This window comes from Protopterus annectens, chromosome 6.part0 (genome assembly GCF_019279795.1).
Source record: "Protopterus annectens isolate FY-2018-M chromosome 6.part0, PAN1.0, whole genome shotgun sequence".
NCBI lineage: Eukaryota > Metazoa > Chordata > Ceratodontiformes > Protopteridae > Protopterus > Protopterus annectens.
In genome coordinates this window covers 935,745,510-935,763,872 of record NC_056737.1, presented here as the reverse complement: position 1 = coordinate 935,763,872, position 18,363 = coordinate 935,745,510, and the positions used below count along the sequence as shown (strand labels likewise).

The 18,363-nt window shown below is 44.0% G+C and overlaps 1 protein-coding gene across 4 annotated transcripts in view; it reads right to left on the bottom strand.

Moving 5' to 3' along the window:
- OTUB2 (OTU deubiquitinase, ubiquitin aldehyde binding 2) overlaps positions 1 to 18,363 on the bottom strand; it is a 365,739-nt gene that overhangs the window by 297,970 nt on the left and 49,406 nt on the right. Inside the window, exon 1 of one of the 4 annotated variants that reach the window (XM_044074587.1) lies at positions 7,750 to 7,816. The exons of the other annotated variants lie outside the window; for them this stretch is intronic. Coding sequence (XP_043930522.1) covers positions 7,750 to 7,797 — 48 coding nt within the window. The 5' untranslated portion in view covers positions 7,798 to 7,816. Of the gene's footprint in view, positions 1 to 7,749; positions 7,817 to 18,363 lie in introns of those variants that run through there. 4 annotated transcript variants of the gene reach the window in all.

Genomic DNA, 18,363 nt, shown 5'->3' with positions numbered 1-18,363 from the left:
AGCTAGGGTGTCCCCAATGTGGTGGAGGCAGTCACGAATGTCAGACTGTGCTGCATCCATAACCCTAAGCAAATGTCTGGCATTGCGTTCAGAACATGTCTGTGCCTCCATGATGGCCTGAAACATATATCGAGTGACTCATGATGTGACACCAGCAACAGGTGGTAAACGAACAGCAGGCATCCTACAAGCATCCCTGTCAATACGCCTGTATGGGACCTCTCTAGCTCTCTGGCTATGGCCAGTGTCTACACTCATTGGAGCCATAGTTGCCACACTTCCCTGTTCAATGTCTCTACCCTCTGACTGCCCAACATCTGTGGCCTTTGGGGACTGGGTATGTGTGGGCATACTGACTGTGTGCAGAGACAATCAGGCAGAAGAGGGATGTCAACCTCTGGGACAGATTCAGCCCCCAACAACCCCACCTGTGCCTTACTTTGGCCACCATCATCATCAGAGTCCAATGAGATCCTGACATCAGGTTGAGTGGGGGACAGACTCCCCCTCCCCCGGTCACCTGTGAAAACCAAGACAAAAGCAGTACATTACTACCTGCACTATTATGTATGGTAATCCACACAGACTCATACAGATGAGGATCCACAAGTGCATTACCAGTCTCACATCTTCTCATCTCCTTTCCCATGCACAACAGACAACCTCACAACGTACACATACAAGTCAAGGCTTTTATAACATGCACTTCAGCTACATCCAGTTAAAGCTGCCAGTACAATATACCTGTAAGATATGCGATATGACACTATAAGTGACAGAACTACACATAAAGCCCCTTACACCTATCTTGAGAATAATATGCCACTACTAGTGTCATTGCCTCAGGTATGTACCATCTCCTTTTTGTGTTTGAACAGGCATCTTGGAACAATTGCTTCATGTATACCAGGCTGGTAGTTGCTCATAACTATAAGTGCAAACGTGTTAATGTTCATTCGAATACACACCTGTGATTACCCAGTCTATGAACTGTAGTTAACTGTTCCAGAATGGAACATACAAATATTCTATTCTGTCTAAACACAACATTTGTAGATAGGGCAATATGGCAGCTCCTGTCATAGGGTATATATGATCCATAAAACAACAATATCATACTTATCAGGTACAGGACCACGGGCTTGGGCAACACCTGACAGACCTATGAAAATGTGAGGGACAGGTATCGTCAGCACCACCAAATGTTGCAGCACTACAACGTAATATGTGCATATATCCACTTGTACAGTAGATACTATGCTACTGGCTGTATTGCTGATATTCTGAGTACGTGTGCACAACTGAGCTTAAACCCCCCCCCCAATGTAGATAGACTTGACACCCATGTACAGATATGTACAGCCTACCACAATGACTGATACAGTATTATACTGGTGAACACAGTAAACTTGCCTGGATGGTTCTTTGCTGTGGACACTGTGGCACCCACCTCCACAATGTATGGCATGACAGATGCTTGGGAGCTGTCAGGTGCTCCTAGGTTCACCAGGAATTCCTCTGTGGCTGAGAGTGCTTGTTCCATCACAGGCCCTCCATCAGTGGTGGCATGATCCCTGGCAACAGCAGCTGCCCTTTGTCATGCACCACTGAGCAAGTCTGTGGCCCGGTGTCAGACCTACTCATAGGTCCTGTCCAGTTGGACAATCTGATTTACATCCTGCACAAGGTTTGCTTACAATGCTGCCTGCTGGTCCCGATTCTGCCTCCCCCTGGACAAGATCTGATGGTGATATCTCAGTCCATCCAGTATGATGTTATTCTCTGAATGTGAGAAGGGGGATGTCTCCTGCAGTACATTGTTCCTGAAAGACAACAAAAAGGGAACACATTACAGGACCAGGTACATGGATGTCCACTATGTACAGATCCAGCACACCCATAATGGCCTGCCCTAGCTACTGCTCCCTCACACATCATACCTCACAGTCTGGCAACAAACTAGGTCTGTGGATACCACCAAGATAGAAGCAATACTGGGGTATGTCCCCGTGTGCCGTGACAGATTCTGCCCAGCACTGCAGCATACTGTGGTGTGCCCCCTACGGGCAAACTCACACTAATATGACATACGGCCACTGACATACTAGTAACGATGTACTATTACAACTGTATGGGGACAGTCCAGCAACACCAGTGTGTCACAATGACAGTAAACAATGCAAACCTGCTGTAGTACATGTTCCCTGTAGGCATCATACCTGTCAACTATACAGATGTTTGCAGAATGTCAAAATGTTTGCCTCATAGGTTTGCTCATTTTTCACACAAACTTGTGGATGTCTGCCAAATGGTTGGCCAATCATTGATGGTGGATGTTAGAAAATAAAGACAAACACCTAAGTTTCACAGGTCATATCCTTCAGAACCCAGTCATGCTACTGTAATACAAACTAAGACAGTTAACAGAATGACAGGTAATACCAATATTTAGCAATTGCCCCTAGTATTGGGCCTTTGTCCCTCTATAAATTACAACTTTGTCCAGATTTCTTGCTGTAAGAGTTTGACAGGTATGTTAGGCATAGCTGTCAACCAAAGAAGGACAAATGTCAACAGAAACGGGAACTTACACAGAGTACATCAAGGACACTTTGAAAATGTTAGGACTATTTATTTGAGACACTGACAGAATGAGAGGAGGTGAATTACTGTACATCATTTGACGTTACATGAGTGTACACCATTACATATTGTCACTATGTATTACATGTAATCCACTAGCTTTCCTACAAAAGCCATCTGTTATAGGAGGGATGAAGAGGGACAGAGCAAAGATATCAGTGAAATCAGGGACAGTTGGGAGGCATACCTGTACGTGTAGGACAGCAGAGTATCAATGACATGTCATTACCATGGATCTAAGACAGGCTTACTGCTGTAATCCCTATTCATCATACCTCCATCCTGTTACATGGAGGAATCATTTACATACCTGGTGGAGTGCAGTACTCCTTTGCAAAACAGTACTGGAAGTAAAGTTCAACAAAGACTGTCTCTGTGTGAGGTAAGTCTCATACAGACTTGTTCCCCATTACCAGCTGCTTGCCTTTTTATGGTGCTGCTCATTAACAGATAATTGCCTCTGCATCAATCTGTGGCTCTGATATAATTATAGCCAAAAACAGCTGAACTGCACTATCATTAGCCAATGACATGCCACCACAGTGCAATATACAAGGCTTACACGTAGACCTGGGCCCCTTTCTTAGCTGTTTAGTTGGATATGACTGAGGCGTGGAGAGTACAGCGCTGCAGAGGACAGGTATCACAACTTTGTACTGTAGAGATTTATGCAGTATGTAAACATTTTTGCCTAATATGTGTGGTCAGTGTCCCATAGCATCGTGGTCATCTATTAAATCACTGGCAAATCATTGTGGGTTAAAGTCAGTAATAAAAGACACACATTTGTGTGTTAGACTTCATACCCATGAGAATATGCATGCTAATGCAATAGCTGTTATTCTATCAACTGAGTGCCTTTGTAAGAGCAAATTGTAAAACATGTCCCTAATTCTGGGCCTTTGTCCCCGCATTAAGTACGGCTGTGTCCGGATTCCTTGTTCGAGGGGTTTGGGGGGTATGGTAGGTCTGTAGCAGCTACCTGTATATACAGCTGTGTATGCTACAGGCTGCAGTTGCTGCTGCAGGCTAGAACACAGAGAGGGGAGTGTGACCACTTTTGAGGACAGCAAGCTGTATGTGTATGTCTGGCAACTGTGTCAGCCTTGTCATTATGGCAGAGCTAGGGTAAGGGTACCCTTTACAGTCCAATTGAGACAGGTGATTAAGTAACATCTGTTATGCAACAGTGCCAATAACAGAGTAGTAGGCAACATATAGTGAGGCTATATGGATATGTGCAGTGTGTCCCTACCTGCAGGCCTTTGACTTGCAAAACTGGGTATTAGTTCATTAATTAGCAGTAGCCCGTGTGGATATGAATGCATGAATCACTCATTATTTGTTGCCGTCACAATAATGTAATTGAATTGCAACACGAAACTGGATTTGAACCTAGGACTATGTGTGGCAAAATGTACTGCAAGTAAGGCATTTAACACACTGAGCTACTGAATCACTGCATATATATGTGTATTCGCAAGATATATGTGCACATATACAGGCTGTGCAAAACATTTCTACGACCACGAGTATGTGCATGGCTTTATATGGTTGTATTTCTGCAGCATGGTCCCAGTTGTACATGTACTTTGCCATTGCTGTCTTATAGCAGGTGTCTTTCGACAAGTTGCTGATAAAAGGGCGCATATACCTATCACAGGCCTCACACTTACATCCATTATTATGTCTTTGGCTGTCCACTGGTGTATTATTGCAGCAGAGTCCAAGGTACACTCCCATTTTTCCATTAGTATTTTATTTCAGTTACATGCTTAAGGACTAAGTAGCAATCAATATGTTTTGCTGGATCCACCTGTTTAACTTAAGACCTGTGTAGCGTGGTTGGTTAATGCAGTGTGCTATAGTTGAAAGGGCCCGTGTTCAAAACTTGGCATAGGTCTTTTTTTTTCTATATGACTAACAATGTAATTGACACATATAGTCATTAAAGCTTTTTAAAGCTCATTTAAGCTAAGTGAAGCAGTGTGGCGAGCAGCACTGTGCCGCTCCAAAAACTCAGCTTAAATCTGTGCAAAGGCGAGCTAAAAAATATAAAGAAAAAAGGGGGTGATACAAAAGGGGTGAAATGGGAGCAAGCAGGGGGAAAAACATTGTGAATGGCAGGTAGGGATGTGCAGGAGGGTGTAGGAAAGAACCACAGCTATCCATTTCTTGTACATTAACAGCTGTACATTTTGACAAATTTTGTAGATAAATTTGTACTCTCAAACCCCAGAGAGACTTGTGAGAAAACATAAACATGTTGTCAAGCCAATTGGATGATATTAGTTGTGTCTAGTGGACATGTGTGTGAAATGGAGAGCGATACTGGGCGATAACTTTTTTGTGGGACAGGTGCCCTTTTTTTTTTTTTTTTTGTAAGGAGAGAGTGGAATATTGAGGAAGGGACATAGGTATGTGTGGGAAGGTAAGTTGTGTAGGACAGGATGCATTTGCAGACAAGACAGCAAACAGGGATGTTGTGTGACACATGGGGGGGTAAATACCTTGGATGAGGAGGGTGTTGTGGAATCCGAGTTGCACATGCCTCCAGACGACAGCCATATGACTCACATTCCCACCCATGGGACAGTCCACACTGCTCCTTCACTGCTCCAAAGGTGGCTGTGCTGGCTCCTGGTGCCAGGACCAGCCTGCCCCACCAGGTGGGCCAGTGTGCCCTCAATCTGGTGCAGGCGATGTTCATAAGTCCGATGAATGATCCTGTGCACCATGACCAGCAGTTGCTCTTGGGTGACTGCAGCCCCTCCACCACCACTCGCAGGAGGAGTCAGGGCCCCGTCCCCTGAGGCAGTTCCACCAGATGCCGCAGGTGGTGCAGTGGAAGGGCCACCACCAGTCTTGGTCTCAGACATGCCAGGACCTACTGTCATGGCCAATTGAGGCATGGTAGGAGGATCAAAGGGAACTGTCCTACCCTGATATGCTGTAGTGATGGAGGTATAGCAATAAGTATAGGTTAGTTATGAACAAAACATTGTTAGTAATAGCAGCATGCCAGAACAGTGGAAATAACCCAATTATATATCAATGCATATTATACGAAACACAAAAATAAATAACAGAACAGTCAGCATGTTAACAACATGCCATATCAATGCATATTATATGAAACACAGAAAGTCATGTTAACAACATGCCAGTAACAGTTACAGCATAAGGCCAACAAAATATGTTAATATTCAACCATTATAATACATAATAATAAAACCTAAAATACAGTTAATGTAACAACATATGCTAATAGTAAACCATAACCAATGAATAACAATTATAAACAAATGAAGATAAGGGGTGGGGAAAGAGAGAAAAACAGTCCATTAGTACCATTCTAGGCTATTTACTTGACAACAGTACTACTATCTACTCTACGGGTCTGTCCTTTCTTTGTGTGTACAAGTCCCCTATAGCTGCTGTAGCATGTACATACCTCTCAAGCTATTTGCATGGGACAGTATGGGCCAAGCAGTAACAACTGTGGGTACACACCTACACAGAACACTTGCATATCAGGTGGACCTATATAACTACCAAGGTATACTGCGGGTTGATGTAGTGATATTTTGCAATGTAGGTGATCATTTTGACGGTAATCCTGTGACAGACAGATTATGCACTACTAATTACATACTGTGAAAGAGTGACACTTGAGAGACATATGTGTACAGTACAGAAACTAAGCAACTGTCGTGCCTTGCTTGGCAGGCATGGGGATAGAACCCAATAGCAGTGACTGCAGAGGACATCTACATGGAATGTATGAACTGACTGCAGCAACTTTTAACATATACTCCAGGCATACAGCCATACCAACAGTACACATTACATTTATTTTATTTTAATACTATTATTATATTTATTTCCTTTATTTTATGCTGTATTTTCACATTTTCGCTAATGATTTTAATAGTATGCGACATCTAAACACACAATTATTTACTCATAATATGGGCTACCTCAACCATTTACCTGTAGTTCCTGTGGAGAGAGAGAGACTCTGTAAACATTACATGACTGATACTGTAATATTTAATGCTACATAGCACTGGATTCCAAACCCTGGTCTGTGTGTGGCAAAATGTACTACATGCAGAGCATTTAATGAACTGAGCTACTGAGTCACTGCTGATGACTTTCTGACTGATGTTTTCCTAGAGCTCACCTGGAACCAAAATATGACCCGGTAGTACTACTACAATGTTATACTAGACTGCAGTGACAGTAGAACACACATGCATGAAATACAAGCATGACAGAGACAGTAGGTAATCTATATATTAATATATAGAATGCTGGTGTACACAATTTGTTAGTGGTTTTAAATATCTGTGAAGTCAACAAACAATACGAGCTCATGGAGTGGGCTACCTCACCCACTTACCTTTATTACCTGATGTCTGTGGATGACAGAGCATTATGTGAACAATACTGGCCTAGAGACTGGCATAAACAGTACTGTATGATTTAACCATTACAATTTGTAGCCATTAGATTTGCATTCTACAGCTATTACAGTGTTATACTTGACTGCAGGATGTTACCTTACAGCCGGAATGCATACAGCTCTACTGCAATGGTTACAAGACAATCCCAATGTGCACCATTTTCCTTGGTGTTATTGGTATTGTTTCATGTTGTATTGCACAGCAGTTGGCATTATTCATACATTGCACTATAGCTGTAATTCCACATTTATTGCACTACAGACTTTATTGTATATACTTTAATGCAGTTACTGGTATTGTTTCATGTTTTTGGTGCACAGCAGTTGGCATTATTCATTTCTTGCAACACAGCTTTACATCCACATTTACTGCACTTCAGACTTATATATACATACATACACACACACACACATATATATATATATATATATATATATATACATACATACTTTAATGCAGTTACTAGTATTGTTTCATGTTTTTATTGCACAACAGTTGGCATTATTCATTTCTTGCAATACAGCCCTACTTCCACATTTATTGCACTACAGACTTTATTGCATATACTTTAATGTGGTTAATTCTTTACTCTTTCTTGCTTATTTGACTACAGTTAGCATAATACATCCGTACTCACCACACTCACGATGCAACCTGACCAGGCGCCCACCATGTGACTCAACATTGTGAGCCCTCTCAGCTGCAGCTGTTGGGAGAGAAACACACCATTAAGCATACCAATTTTGCAGACATACACATTACATGTTGGTAAACAAAGGAAAAAGTACTTGCATACTTGTGGGGCATTCCCTGCCTGAGCTTTTTGGACCCAGGTGTCCAAGAGTTGCCTCTTTTATCTCTTCAGGTCATCATGGTGGTGACGACACTGCTCACCTGTGTGGGGGATATCAGTAACACTGGTGAAATCTCTTGCCAGCCGGTCCCAGGCTTCTGCCTTGCACTCTGAGCCCCGGTAACCTCCATGAAACAGCCAGTCATGTTTTTTTACTAGGAGTCCAACCATGACCTTGGACTCCAGAATGCCCCAACGCTGCGCGCGAAAGTGCACACCTTCACCAACACTTGCCATAGCACCCGTGAGAGACAGAACTCCAGTGGATTCTGCTGTATTCCCTCCTATTGGGCTTAATATAGGCTGTTTTCTGGCCCTTTCATGCCATTGGGCAATATTTTCAAAAGCGCTGCATCGTTTAATAGCAGGAAAATCAGCCCAGCTTAGCTAAGCATCACGAAAACTCGCAGAACCATATGCTTTAGCAGTGCTTAGTTGTGTGCAAACCAGCCAAGCAGTGCATACACATCAGCAGCAATTCCCACATTTATGTGGTGCTTAGCAGATCTTAGCAGAGTTTAGCAGAGTGCAGCGGGCCATAATTTAAAATAATTAGCATAATTTGTATTTCAAAAATGAATGCTTATTTTCCCTTACATGTATTCAAACCCTGGACTTACTGCACATGAGGCCATAAGTCTACCCATTTAGATATGTGGAATTCTGCTATATCTTTAAAAATATTCTAAGCTACCTATAAGCAATGTTGAGCACTGCACCACGCAAACCTACTCAGCTACACTTAAACATGATATTTAAATAAATAAATGGATCCGGTTTCTAATTTTAGATGTCTGGCAGGTGTCTCAGCGCTGCTTAGTATTGCTGTGCTCTGGCCCATGTTACGCAAACATGCTTTTTTTTTTTTTAAAAAGGAAAATTAATATTAAAATAATACAATTGGGCAGTGCAGGGAGGCTTGTACTCACCTGAAGACACAGTTAGCACTACACTCCCTACACTGACTCAATAACTGTGTTCCTTGGCTCTCCCTAGCCATTGTGCTATCATTAATATGCATGGAGTGCTGACGAAGGGGAGGAGTGTACACAGACATTGAAACATTCTGTGTAGGCTCTACATTGTGCCTACATGGATTTAATTAAATCCTGGGGTATTTCTTGCACTTTTATCACAAACATAAGGGGAAGCAAAATGATACTTGCAAGATAACTGTTAAATAGTGATTGATATGCCTTATTGGGGGAGGCAGTGTATTTATCAGACAGCAACAAAACAAAATATATTACCAAGGCCATTATTAATTTCACTTTCATCACAATCAAAGAAAGTGGCTATTTGCGGGGGGTGGGGCTGTCATATATCTAATAGTCATTGACCTGGTGTAGCAGGGGCAATGTGAATGTGTGCATGGGGGCTATAGCTGGGGAATCCATGTATGAAAAAAATAATCATCACACTTGTATTTGTGGCATAATGTGACTCCTTTAAAGTCTAAGGTGCTGCACCCCATCAAAAGGCCTACATATTATGGGGAATTCTGTGCAATAGGAAATGAGACTAGTATATGTTGTATTTTACAAACACAGTGAAGATACAATCCATGTTTTACTTTTCAAATTGTTAGAATATTATTATAATTTTGCAGCATCCCTACAACAAATGTCTTTAGATTATTAGTTATTCTCTGTGTGGGCCATTATAGTATCAGAAAGCTATGGTGTTTGCATAAAATAAGAACTAAAACCAATATTTATTTGTTTACAAAAAAGAAGTTATGTACTCACCATAATGTTCCATCGGAGTAGTTCTACTTCATTTGTCTTCAACCTGTGGGAACCAGATCTGTATTGGATATGAGCCGGCAAATTCACTAGCATCTGCTCTGAGTTCCAAGCCCTTACCCATAATACACCTCCACTACCTTACAACCCCCAGATCGAGTTTGCTGACCCTTATACTGAGAACCCGACCTGAAGAATACTTTATGACCTAAAACTGCAGCCAACAGGCTGTTCATATGATAAGGTCAGGGAGAAGGAGGGAGGGACGGTTGAAGACAAATGAAGTAGAACTACTCAGATGGAATGTTATGGTGAGTACATAACTTCTTTATCTGAAGTAGTTTACTTCATTTGGTCTTCAACCTGTGGGACAGAGTCCCCAGCTACTTAACTCCTGGGTGGCCCTCATGGAAGGATATTCCGGAGCACAGCGGAACCAAAGGATGCTCTCCTTCTAGAAGTCAAATCCAGTTTGTAGTGAGAAATAAAAGTTATGAGATGAGGACCAAGTAGCTGCAGAACAAATATCATCCAATGAGACTCTAGACCAAAAGGACGCAGAAGTAGCCATTGACCTAGTGGAATGAGCTTTCAACTGACCCGGAGGAGACAAACCTTTATCCTTATAGACCTGAAGGATGCACAAGGAAATCCACCTAGCAATAGTGACCTTGGAGATACGGTTTAGAGAAGGACGCAAACAATTGATCAGATTTATGAAAGTTTTTTGTCCTGTGTCAATAAAATCGTAACTGTCTATGAACAAGTGGAGTCTGTATTCCATTTTGTTAGCAAAATTTGGGAAGAAAACAGGAAAGTTAATAGTTGGATTGATGCTCCCAACCTTGGGAAAAAAGGACAGATTAGTCCGAAGGGAAACCCTATCTTTATGGAAAATCATATATGGAACTTAATGGACAAAGCGTGCAGTTCTGAAACCCTTTTAGCAGAGGTGATAGTGACTAGAAATCCTGTTTTCCAAGACAAAAACTTAAGATCTGTGGTTGCAGCAGGTTCAAATGGAGGAGCACTCAAAGCTTGAAGAACCATAGTAAGGTCCCATGGAGGAACAGGATCCTTGACCGGGGGGGGCATAACAGGAAAGTACCATTAATAAAGGCTTTACACAGTCTGGAAGAGGCCAGAGAGGCAGAAGTCTCACCCATGTGAAAATGAGAGATAGCAGCTAATTGAACTTTGATAGTAGAAGAGCTTGCTCCTTGTTGAAAAATATTGGCTAGGAAGTCAAGAATGGCAGAAATAGCAGCCATGAAAGGATTCTAAACTCTTTTGAGAAGCCCAAAAGGAAAAAAGTTTCCATTTGCTATGGTAAATCTTCCTGGTGGAAGACTTTATGAGCTGCCACCAGAATAGACCTGACTGAAGAGGATAATCCAGGAGTCCCACCAATCATGGGAACTGGAGCAGCCAAGCCATGAGCTTCAAACTGTCCAGGCTCGGATGAGGAACCCCAGAGGGGTGTGAAATAAGATTCTGAATAGGATCCAAGGCAGAGCCAGAAGATGAGACCAAAGGAAGAGAAACCATACCTGCCGAGGCCAAAATGGGGCAATGAGGATCACTTTGCCCCCCCCCCAGTCGACAAGCTTTCTGTAGAAACCTTGGAATAAGAGGTACTGGAGGGTAAACATACAGAAGACTGGGAGGTAAAGCATAGACTAGAGCATCTCTGGGGGATTCCCCCAGCTGGGGGTTCAGAGCAAAGAACTTGCTGCACTTCATGTTGGAACGAGATGCGAAGAGATCGCAGCAAGGCTGACCCCACTCCAGAAAGATCTGCTCCGCTACCAAATGATTCAGAGACCACACGTAAGACATCAAAATAGTCTGACTTAACCTGTCCACTAAGATGTTGGACCGCCCCGGAATATGCGTTGCTATGAGAAAGCGACTGGTGGAGATCGCCCACTCCTACACTCTCATGGCCTCATGACAAAGGGGGTAAGATCTGGTCTCTCCCTGTTTGTTGACATACCAGATCACTGACATGTCTGATTGAATTGCAATGGTTCCCAGAGGAAGAAAGGCATGAAAGGCCTGCAACGCCAAAAAGACCGCCCTCATCTCCAGAACGTTTATATGCAAACTTGTCTTGGCAGAAGACTACAGGCCTTGGAGTGTCCTGCCCAAACAATGCCCCCCACTGAATTTGGGAGGCATCCGTGGTCACTGTGGCTTGGACGGGGGCTGGAACAAAAGGTCATCCCTCCAAGATTTGCGGAGAGTACATCCATCACAGAGGGGAGGACCTGCAGACTCGACTGAGGTGTATTGGATAAGATAATGGAAGATCCAACAGGGACCATTGCACCACTAGTGTCCACTGTAGTACTTGCATGTGTAACTGGGCGCACGGAAGAAGCATTATGGTTGCTGCCATAGAACCTAAGGCCCTCACCACTGATTCTGCCGAGGGAAGATGAGAACGGTAGATCAGGGAAACATGCATCCTCAGGTTTTCTCTACGTGGTCATGAAGATTTTGCACTGTAGTGTGTCTATCCCTGCCCCAATGTAGTCTAGCACTTGGACAGGATTTAGAAGTGATTTGGATGCATTGACTGTAATCCCCAATTGAAGAGCAAGCTTTAAGAAATAATACCTGGTTTGAGAAAGTAGATGCCTGGTGAGAGCAGTGAGGAGCCAGTGGTCCAGGTACAGATAGACCTGAATCCCCTGAAGCCTCAGGTGAGCCGCTACTACCTCCATCACTTTGGTGAACACCCTGGAGGCTGTGGTGAGACCAAAGGGTAGGGCTTGAAATTGGTAATGATTGACTCCTAGCCAGAAGCGAAGGAACCTCCAGGAGCTTCTGTGCATCTTTATGTGATGGTAGGCATCCTGGAGGTCTAATGAGCAAATCCAGTCATGTCTTCCAGGTACGGCATGATGGACTGTAATGTGACCATCCAGAATTTTTCTTTGGCAAATGACAGGTTCAGGGTAGATAGGTCTAGAATGGGCCTCAAGTCCCCCATTTTCTTTGGCACCAAAAAGAACCTGGAGTAGATGCTCGATCTGGACTGATCTGGGGGGATGGGTTCGATGGCTCATTTCTCTATCAGCTTGGAGATTTCCAGTGCTGCTGCCTCCCTTTGCATGGTGATATGTCCGGGAGGTGTTTGGGAGAAACCACAAAGGGGATAGAGTATCCCTGATCTGAAGCACAGCGGTCTGATGTTATGGACTCCCATGCCGCCAGGTGCAATGACAATCAACCCCCGACTGCCTCCAGAGTAGAGCAGTCGGGCAACCCCTCAGGGTTGCTGTCAGGGCCTGTCCGAGAAAGGTTCCAAAATTCCTCGGACCCCCTCTGCCTCTGGGCCAGTGTCTATCCTGTCCCCCTCTGCCTCTGGGGAAGAAGGGCCCTGAGTGTCCCGGGAATACTAAGACTTCCGGAACCACATCTTCTTTTGCTCTCTCTATTCCGGGAAAAGGATCTTTAAGGGTTTGAGAAGCAGATTCTGATGGCAGGCAGTGTCTTCCCATCTTTCTCACTCTGGACCAAAGTCTCTTTGACGATCTTACCAAAAAGAGTAGAGCCGTCATAAGGGGTGTTGGCAAAAGGCACCTTGAAAGGTTCTGAAAACTGACATAGTCTGAGCCAGATGTTGCGCCTCATGGACACGCCGGACCCAGCTGCCCTAGCTGCTCCTTTGGTAGCATGTGAGAGAAGTCGCATGGACGTAATGGAGACTGCTTTTAAAGTGGCCATCCTCACGGAGAACGCGTCTCTCTCCTCCTGCAACATGGACTTAGGGGGAGACTCAGCCTGTTCCTAGACCAGGTCGCACTGTAGTCTCATAATGTGGCCAGGTAGGTCAGCACCCTGATGGAAAAGGTCACCGACGCATAAACCCGCTTCTCTAAGCGGTCCATCATCCGAGACTCTCGGTCAGGGTGATGAACTGAGGTACTCTCTTGGCCTAGTTCCTTTACTGTGGCTACTGCTACCACCATAGCGTCTACGGGGGAGCCCTTGTTCCACGCTGGTCTATCTGAAGGTGGACTCAAGATCTTGTCCAGACATTTAGGGATTGTTTCCATGGTGCCCGGCTCCTTCCAGGCCCATGAGGTGACCAGGTCCTGCAGGGGACCTGCGGGAGAGGATACCCAGGAAGTAGATGGGCCAGTGCTGAAAGCCTCCAGGAACACAGATTCGTCAGAAGGTTTGGGGACGGACCAACCTCCCCGCTGGCGTAGGATTTCCATGATGTCTCCAAAGGAGACATTCTCAGGAAGTGACCTGGGGGAACCTTCCCCATCATCCATGTCCTCGATAAGGGGCTCAGGGGAGTCCAAGTACCTCCTCTTGCACGTATGCCTGCTAGGCACATCTCCAGTGGGTCACTCCAGGGGAAACCCGCAAACCACTTGTTCCTCAGGGGGAACCGCCTGGGCTCCTCAAGCATGGGCTTTCCCTCTGGTAAAATGAATGGATTTGTAGACAGAGCCGAGGGAGTCGGGGCAGAATCCCAGAAAATAGACAAGGGTCTCGATCCAGTGGAGGAAAACCCTTTCTACCACATTGAACGCTGAGGGAGAACGAGCCTCCTGGGGTACTATTAAGGAAACCTCTCTCCCCGGATCTGACGTAAGAATCAGTGCCCGATCCGAAGTGGACAGAGTTCTGAGGGAGGGAACTTGGCCTGACAACGCCGGAGCCGATGAAAAAAGTTCCGCTCCCCCGGATCCGACACCCAAGCTCTGGCTCAGAGTGCCACTCAGATCTGAACTGGTTGGATCCGACACACACCAGGCAGCTGCCGGCATCGAGGAGACAGGTACAGTCTGTGCTGACCCCCTAAGGCCATCCTCGGATCCAAGTACTCTGAACTCGGTGGATGGATCGGAGAAGGAGAAATTGGTGTGAAAAAGGGAAGCGAGTTCCCCCTCCAAAGGGAGATGGGGCTGGCAAGACCCCCATCTGGATTTGAGTATGAATGAACCTCATCATTTTATCCATATCAACTTCAGATAAGCTATGTGTGGATCTCGACGAGGCCACAGAATCCGTCCTGGCGGGTTGAGGAACTGAGGCCCTAGATGGAGGATGCCTCTCCGGCTCCGGGGAAAATCTCGGAGAGCGGAGCTGAGGGGAGTCACGGAACCTACCCTGACTTTTGGCGGGAGTAGAAGGAAGATCTGCAGACCTCTTGCATTTCTCCGCTTTATGTTTGACTGTTTTATGCTCCCTTTCCTTCTCTCTGCCCCTTCTGCTCTCCACTTCCACAGGCTTAGAAACAGCAGGTTGAGTTCCAGGCTGGCAGGGAGGAGAAGCAAGGGCAAGAGAGGAAGGAGGGGTGGACACAGCAGCCACTGTGACCAAAGCAGTGGATGAAGCAGCCACCTCAGAAGTGGGTAGAAGGCCTTTCAGGGCCAACTTAGCCTTCCTATCCTTAATAGCAAGCGGGTTAAAACCCACGCAAATAATACAGTCAGTACTGAAATGTGCTACGCCCAAGCACATAACACAATGAGTGTGGCCATCTGCTGGAGACAATTTGTGGCCACACTCAGTGCACCTTTTGAAGACAGGCTTGAGGTCAGGCATGTCTCTACAGAAGGAAAAATAATCACACAATAAGAGAAGGAAAAGGAGAAAAAAATACCTATTTCCCACTCAGACCCACTCACCACACACTCAAGGCACACAGAACACTGAGGGGGGAGGGCAAGCAACACACTCAAACAAACTAACACTGAACTACAGTAAAAACTCTAGTACATGATGCACCAGCGAGGGGAGGAGGAGCGGGAACCTACACTAATCACCTAACACTGAAAAAATTAAGAAAAGACTGCTTAATAAGTAAATAACCCATTCACTAACTCGGAGCTCAAGAGATCACGATGCTTCAGGCAAGCCGCGGCAAACGAGATCTGGGAGTTGGAAGGTAGTGGAGGTGTGTTATGGGTAAGCAGATGCTAGTGAATTTGCCGGCTTGGATCTGATACGGATCCGGTACCCACAGGTTGAAGATCAAATGAAGTAAACTACTTCAGATCAGACATTTTCTGCAATCTGAAATGGTAATACAGAAAAAAAAGGAAAGTGCTTGAGGTACAAGGTTTGAGTCTGAGTGCGGTTTAGTGGTTAGGCTTGTAATAGTTTGCAGACTGATAGCCTAGTATTTACCTATGAACTTTTTTCCATAGCCAGGACTGGCATAATGGTTAAGGTCTTTACTTCACATATACAAGCATTAGTAGAAACTGTAAATTGGTGCTCAGATGTCAAACATGTATTTTTTTTTTACCTCAACATAAAAGTACTACCTACATGCAGACTAGAACTGAAGATTTGATGCCTATAAAATATTACAAGAAAATATAAAACTGTTTCAGAAATATAAGTCTTTACTGATAGTCTCATAAACAAGTTTTGTGGCTATTAGAGTATGTCAGAATTTCAATCAGTATTACACTCACTTTCCATTAGAGAAGAGTCTGCAACTTCAAGTTGGGGAATGAAGCACAGGTCCAAAAAAAAAAAAAAAAAAAAATTATGGAGCTCTGACTGCAACCCAGGTGACCATGGCTTGATTAGTGGGTTCGGCACTGGAAGATACAGATGGGGAGGGGAATGTCTATCTCACTCAGGTGGTGGGAAGGGTGTGAGCATTCAGGGTCACACTGATAAAGACTGGAGAAATTACCTTCCATGCTTTGGGGGTGGGGGCAGGGCTACAATAAAGGAAACACCCCTTGCCGAAATAAGGAGACATTCTTTGTAGATATAATATTGCATGTTGCCCTCACCACATTATGCTGAGTTATGCCAGGCAACATTCAGCTTTATATGAAATCACAAAGTTGGAATGCATTGCTATGGCCATTTATTTCTTACTATTTTGTTAAAATATGGCAGTCACCCATTCACTCTTATGGAAGCAACTATGTTCACTGAAGGCATGAGGATTATTAATGTGTGAGTATATGTGTGGACGTATGCATGTTTTTTTCAGGGAGTGATAGGCCAGTCACACTGGGGGTGAATTTATGAATACCATCCATTTGTCTAACTCCTTTTTAACGTTTATTTATTTTGTTTATTTAACATTTGTTTACTGGGAGAGTCCCAACTCGGAACAAAGTCAATTTTCAGCGGAGGCCTGGAAAGAAATGCTCTAGACACATCTTTGTAATGTGGGAGGAAACCAGAGTACCCAGAGAAAACCTACACAAATGCAGGGAGGACATGCAGACTCCAGCCAAGAATCGAATTGGAGAACCTCTTGCTGTGAGGCAACAATGCTACCACTGCGCCATCCGAGGATGATAGTGTGTCACTTTACTTGATCTGGAGTGGAAGTTTGTTCTACAGAAGGGGGTAGCTTTTCACCATACTCTCTCTTTCTTCACCAAGATTTTTTTATTTGCTGAAACAGATTCATTATATTGGTCCTGGAGTTTGCTGAACTGTTTGATCTGTGGAGATATAAGAGGTCTGGGACTGCTGGATCCATAGTGGCCCAGAATACAAAGCACAGATCACCTCCCTAAGGAGCCAATAGGACACCAAATGTAGGGACAAAGCCACCAGCCTCTCTTGGTAGCTCAGGCCTTTTAGGACCATGATGTGTGGTGTGTTTTGCCAGGAACCTTTGGGATCTCTCCAACTGTTTGTTATGTCTAGTATGATAGAGCCCAAAGGGAGTACTGTATTCAGTGATGGATCTAATCAGTGTAGAATATAGAGGGGGTAAATACTTCTTTGAATCTTGAAGAGATACCCTTTGCAATTAGCTATGCCAGATATAAGGATTTCATAACTGCTGTGACATGGCAATCAAAGGACAGACAATTTTCTAACCATGTTTCAAGGTCTGTCACATCTTCATTTTGGAGTGGGGTGTTTTCTGTAACATAAGCTGGGTGTTTTTTTTTTACTAAATACAAAAATACTGCATTTTTAGTATTTAGTTTTAGTCCATTCTTCTGAGCATCAGCTATTACCACATAAGTTCATGTTGTAGCTTCTTTATATCAGAAGATGAGTTGAGTATGCTGTTTAGTTTACTATCATCTGCAAACTTATTTAACCAGAAATCCCCATTTTTGATTTGGAAATCAGAAAAATATATGCTGAATAATCGAGAACGTAGCACAGATTCCTAAGAGATTCCACTGGTCACCTTCATGCTCTCTGAGAATGCACCTGTCACCTTCACTGTGTGGTTTCTGTCCCCCAGTTAACTTGCTATCTAACTATATAGGGATGAATTTCAATTTAGAGTACATTTAGCGTGTTAATTATGTTATCATGCAGTACAGTATCATATGGCTTGGCGAGGTCAAGCTATGCTTTGTGGACAGTGTGACCACAGTCCATGGCTTGTGTAACCTTCTCAAAAGAATTATCAGATTCATCAGACAGGATCTACCCTTAATAAAGCCAAGCTGCTGAGGGTCAAGTCTTTATAAGTTTTTTAGTATCTCAGTTTATCAGGTTTGTCATGACCCAATCCATGGCCTTACATATAAGGCTTATCAGGCTGATTGGTGTGTAATTTCCATAGACCATGGAGGAGAGTTTTGGTGTATTTGAAGTTCATTCAGTATATTAAGAATCTGGCATGGTTCTGGGAGTCATCAAGGGGGTCCTGTAAGAGGCTATGGTCTAACAGTTG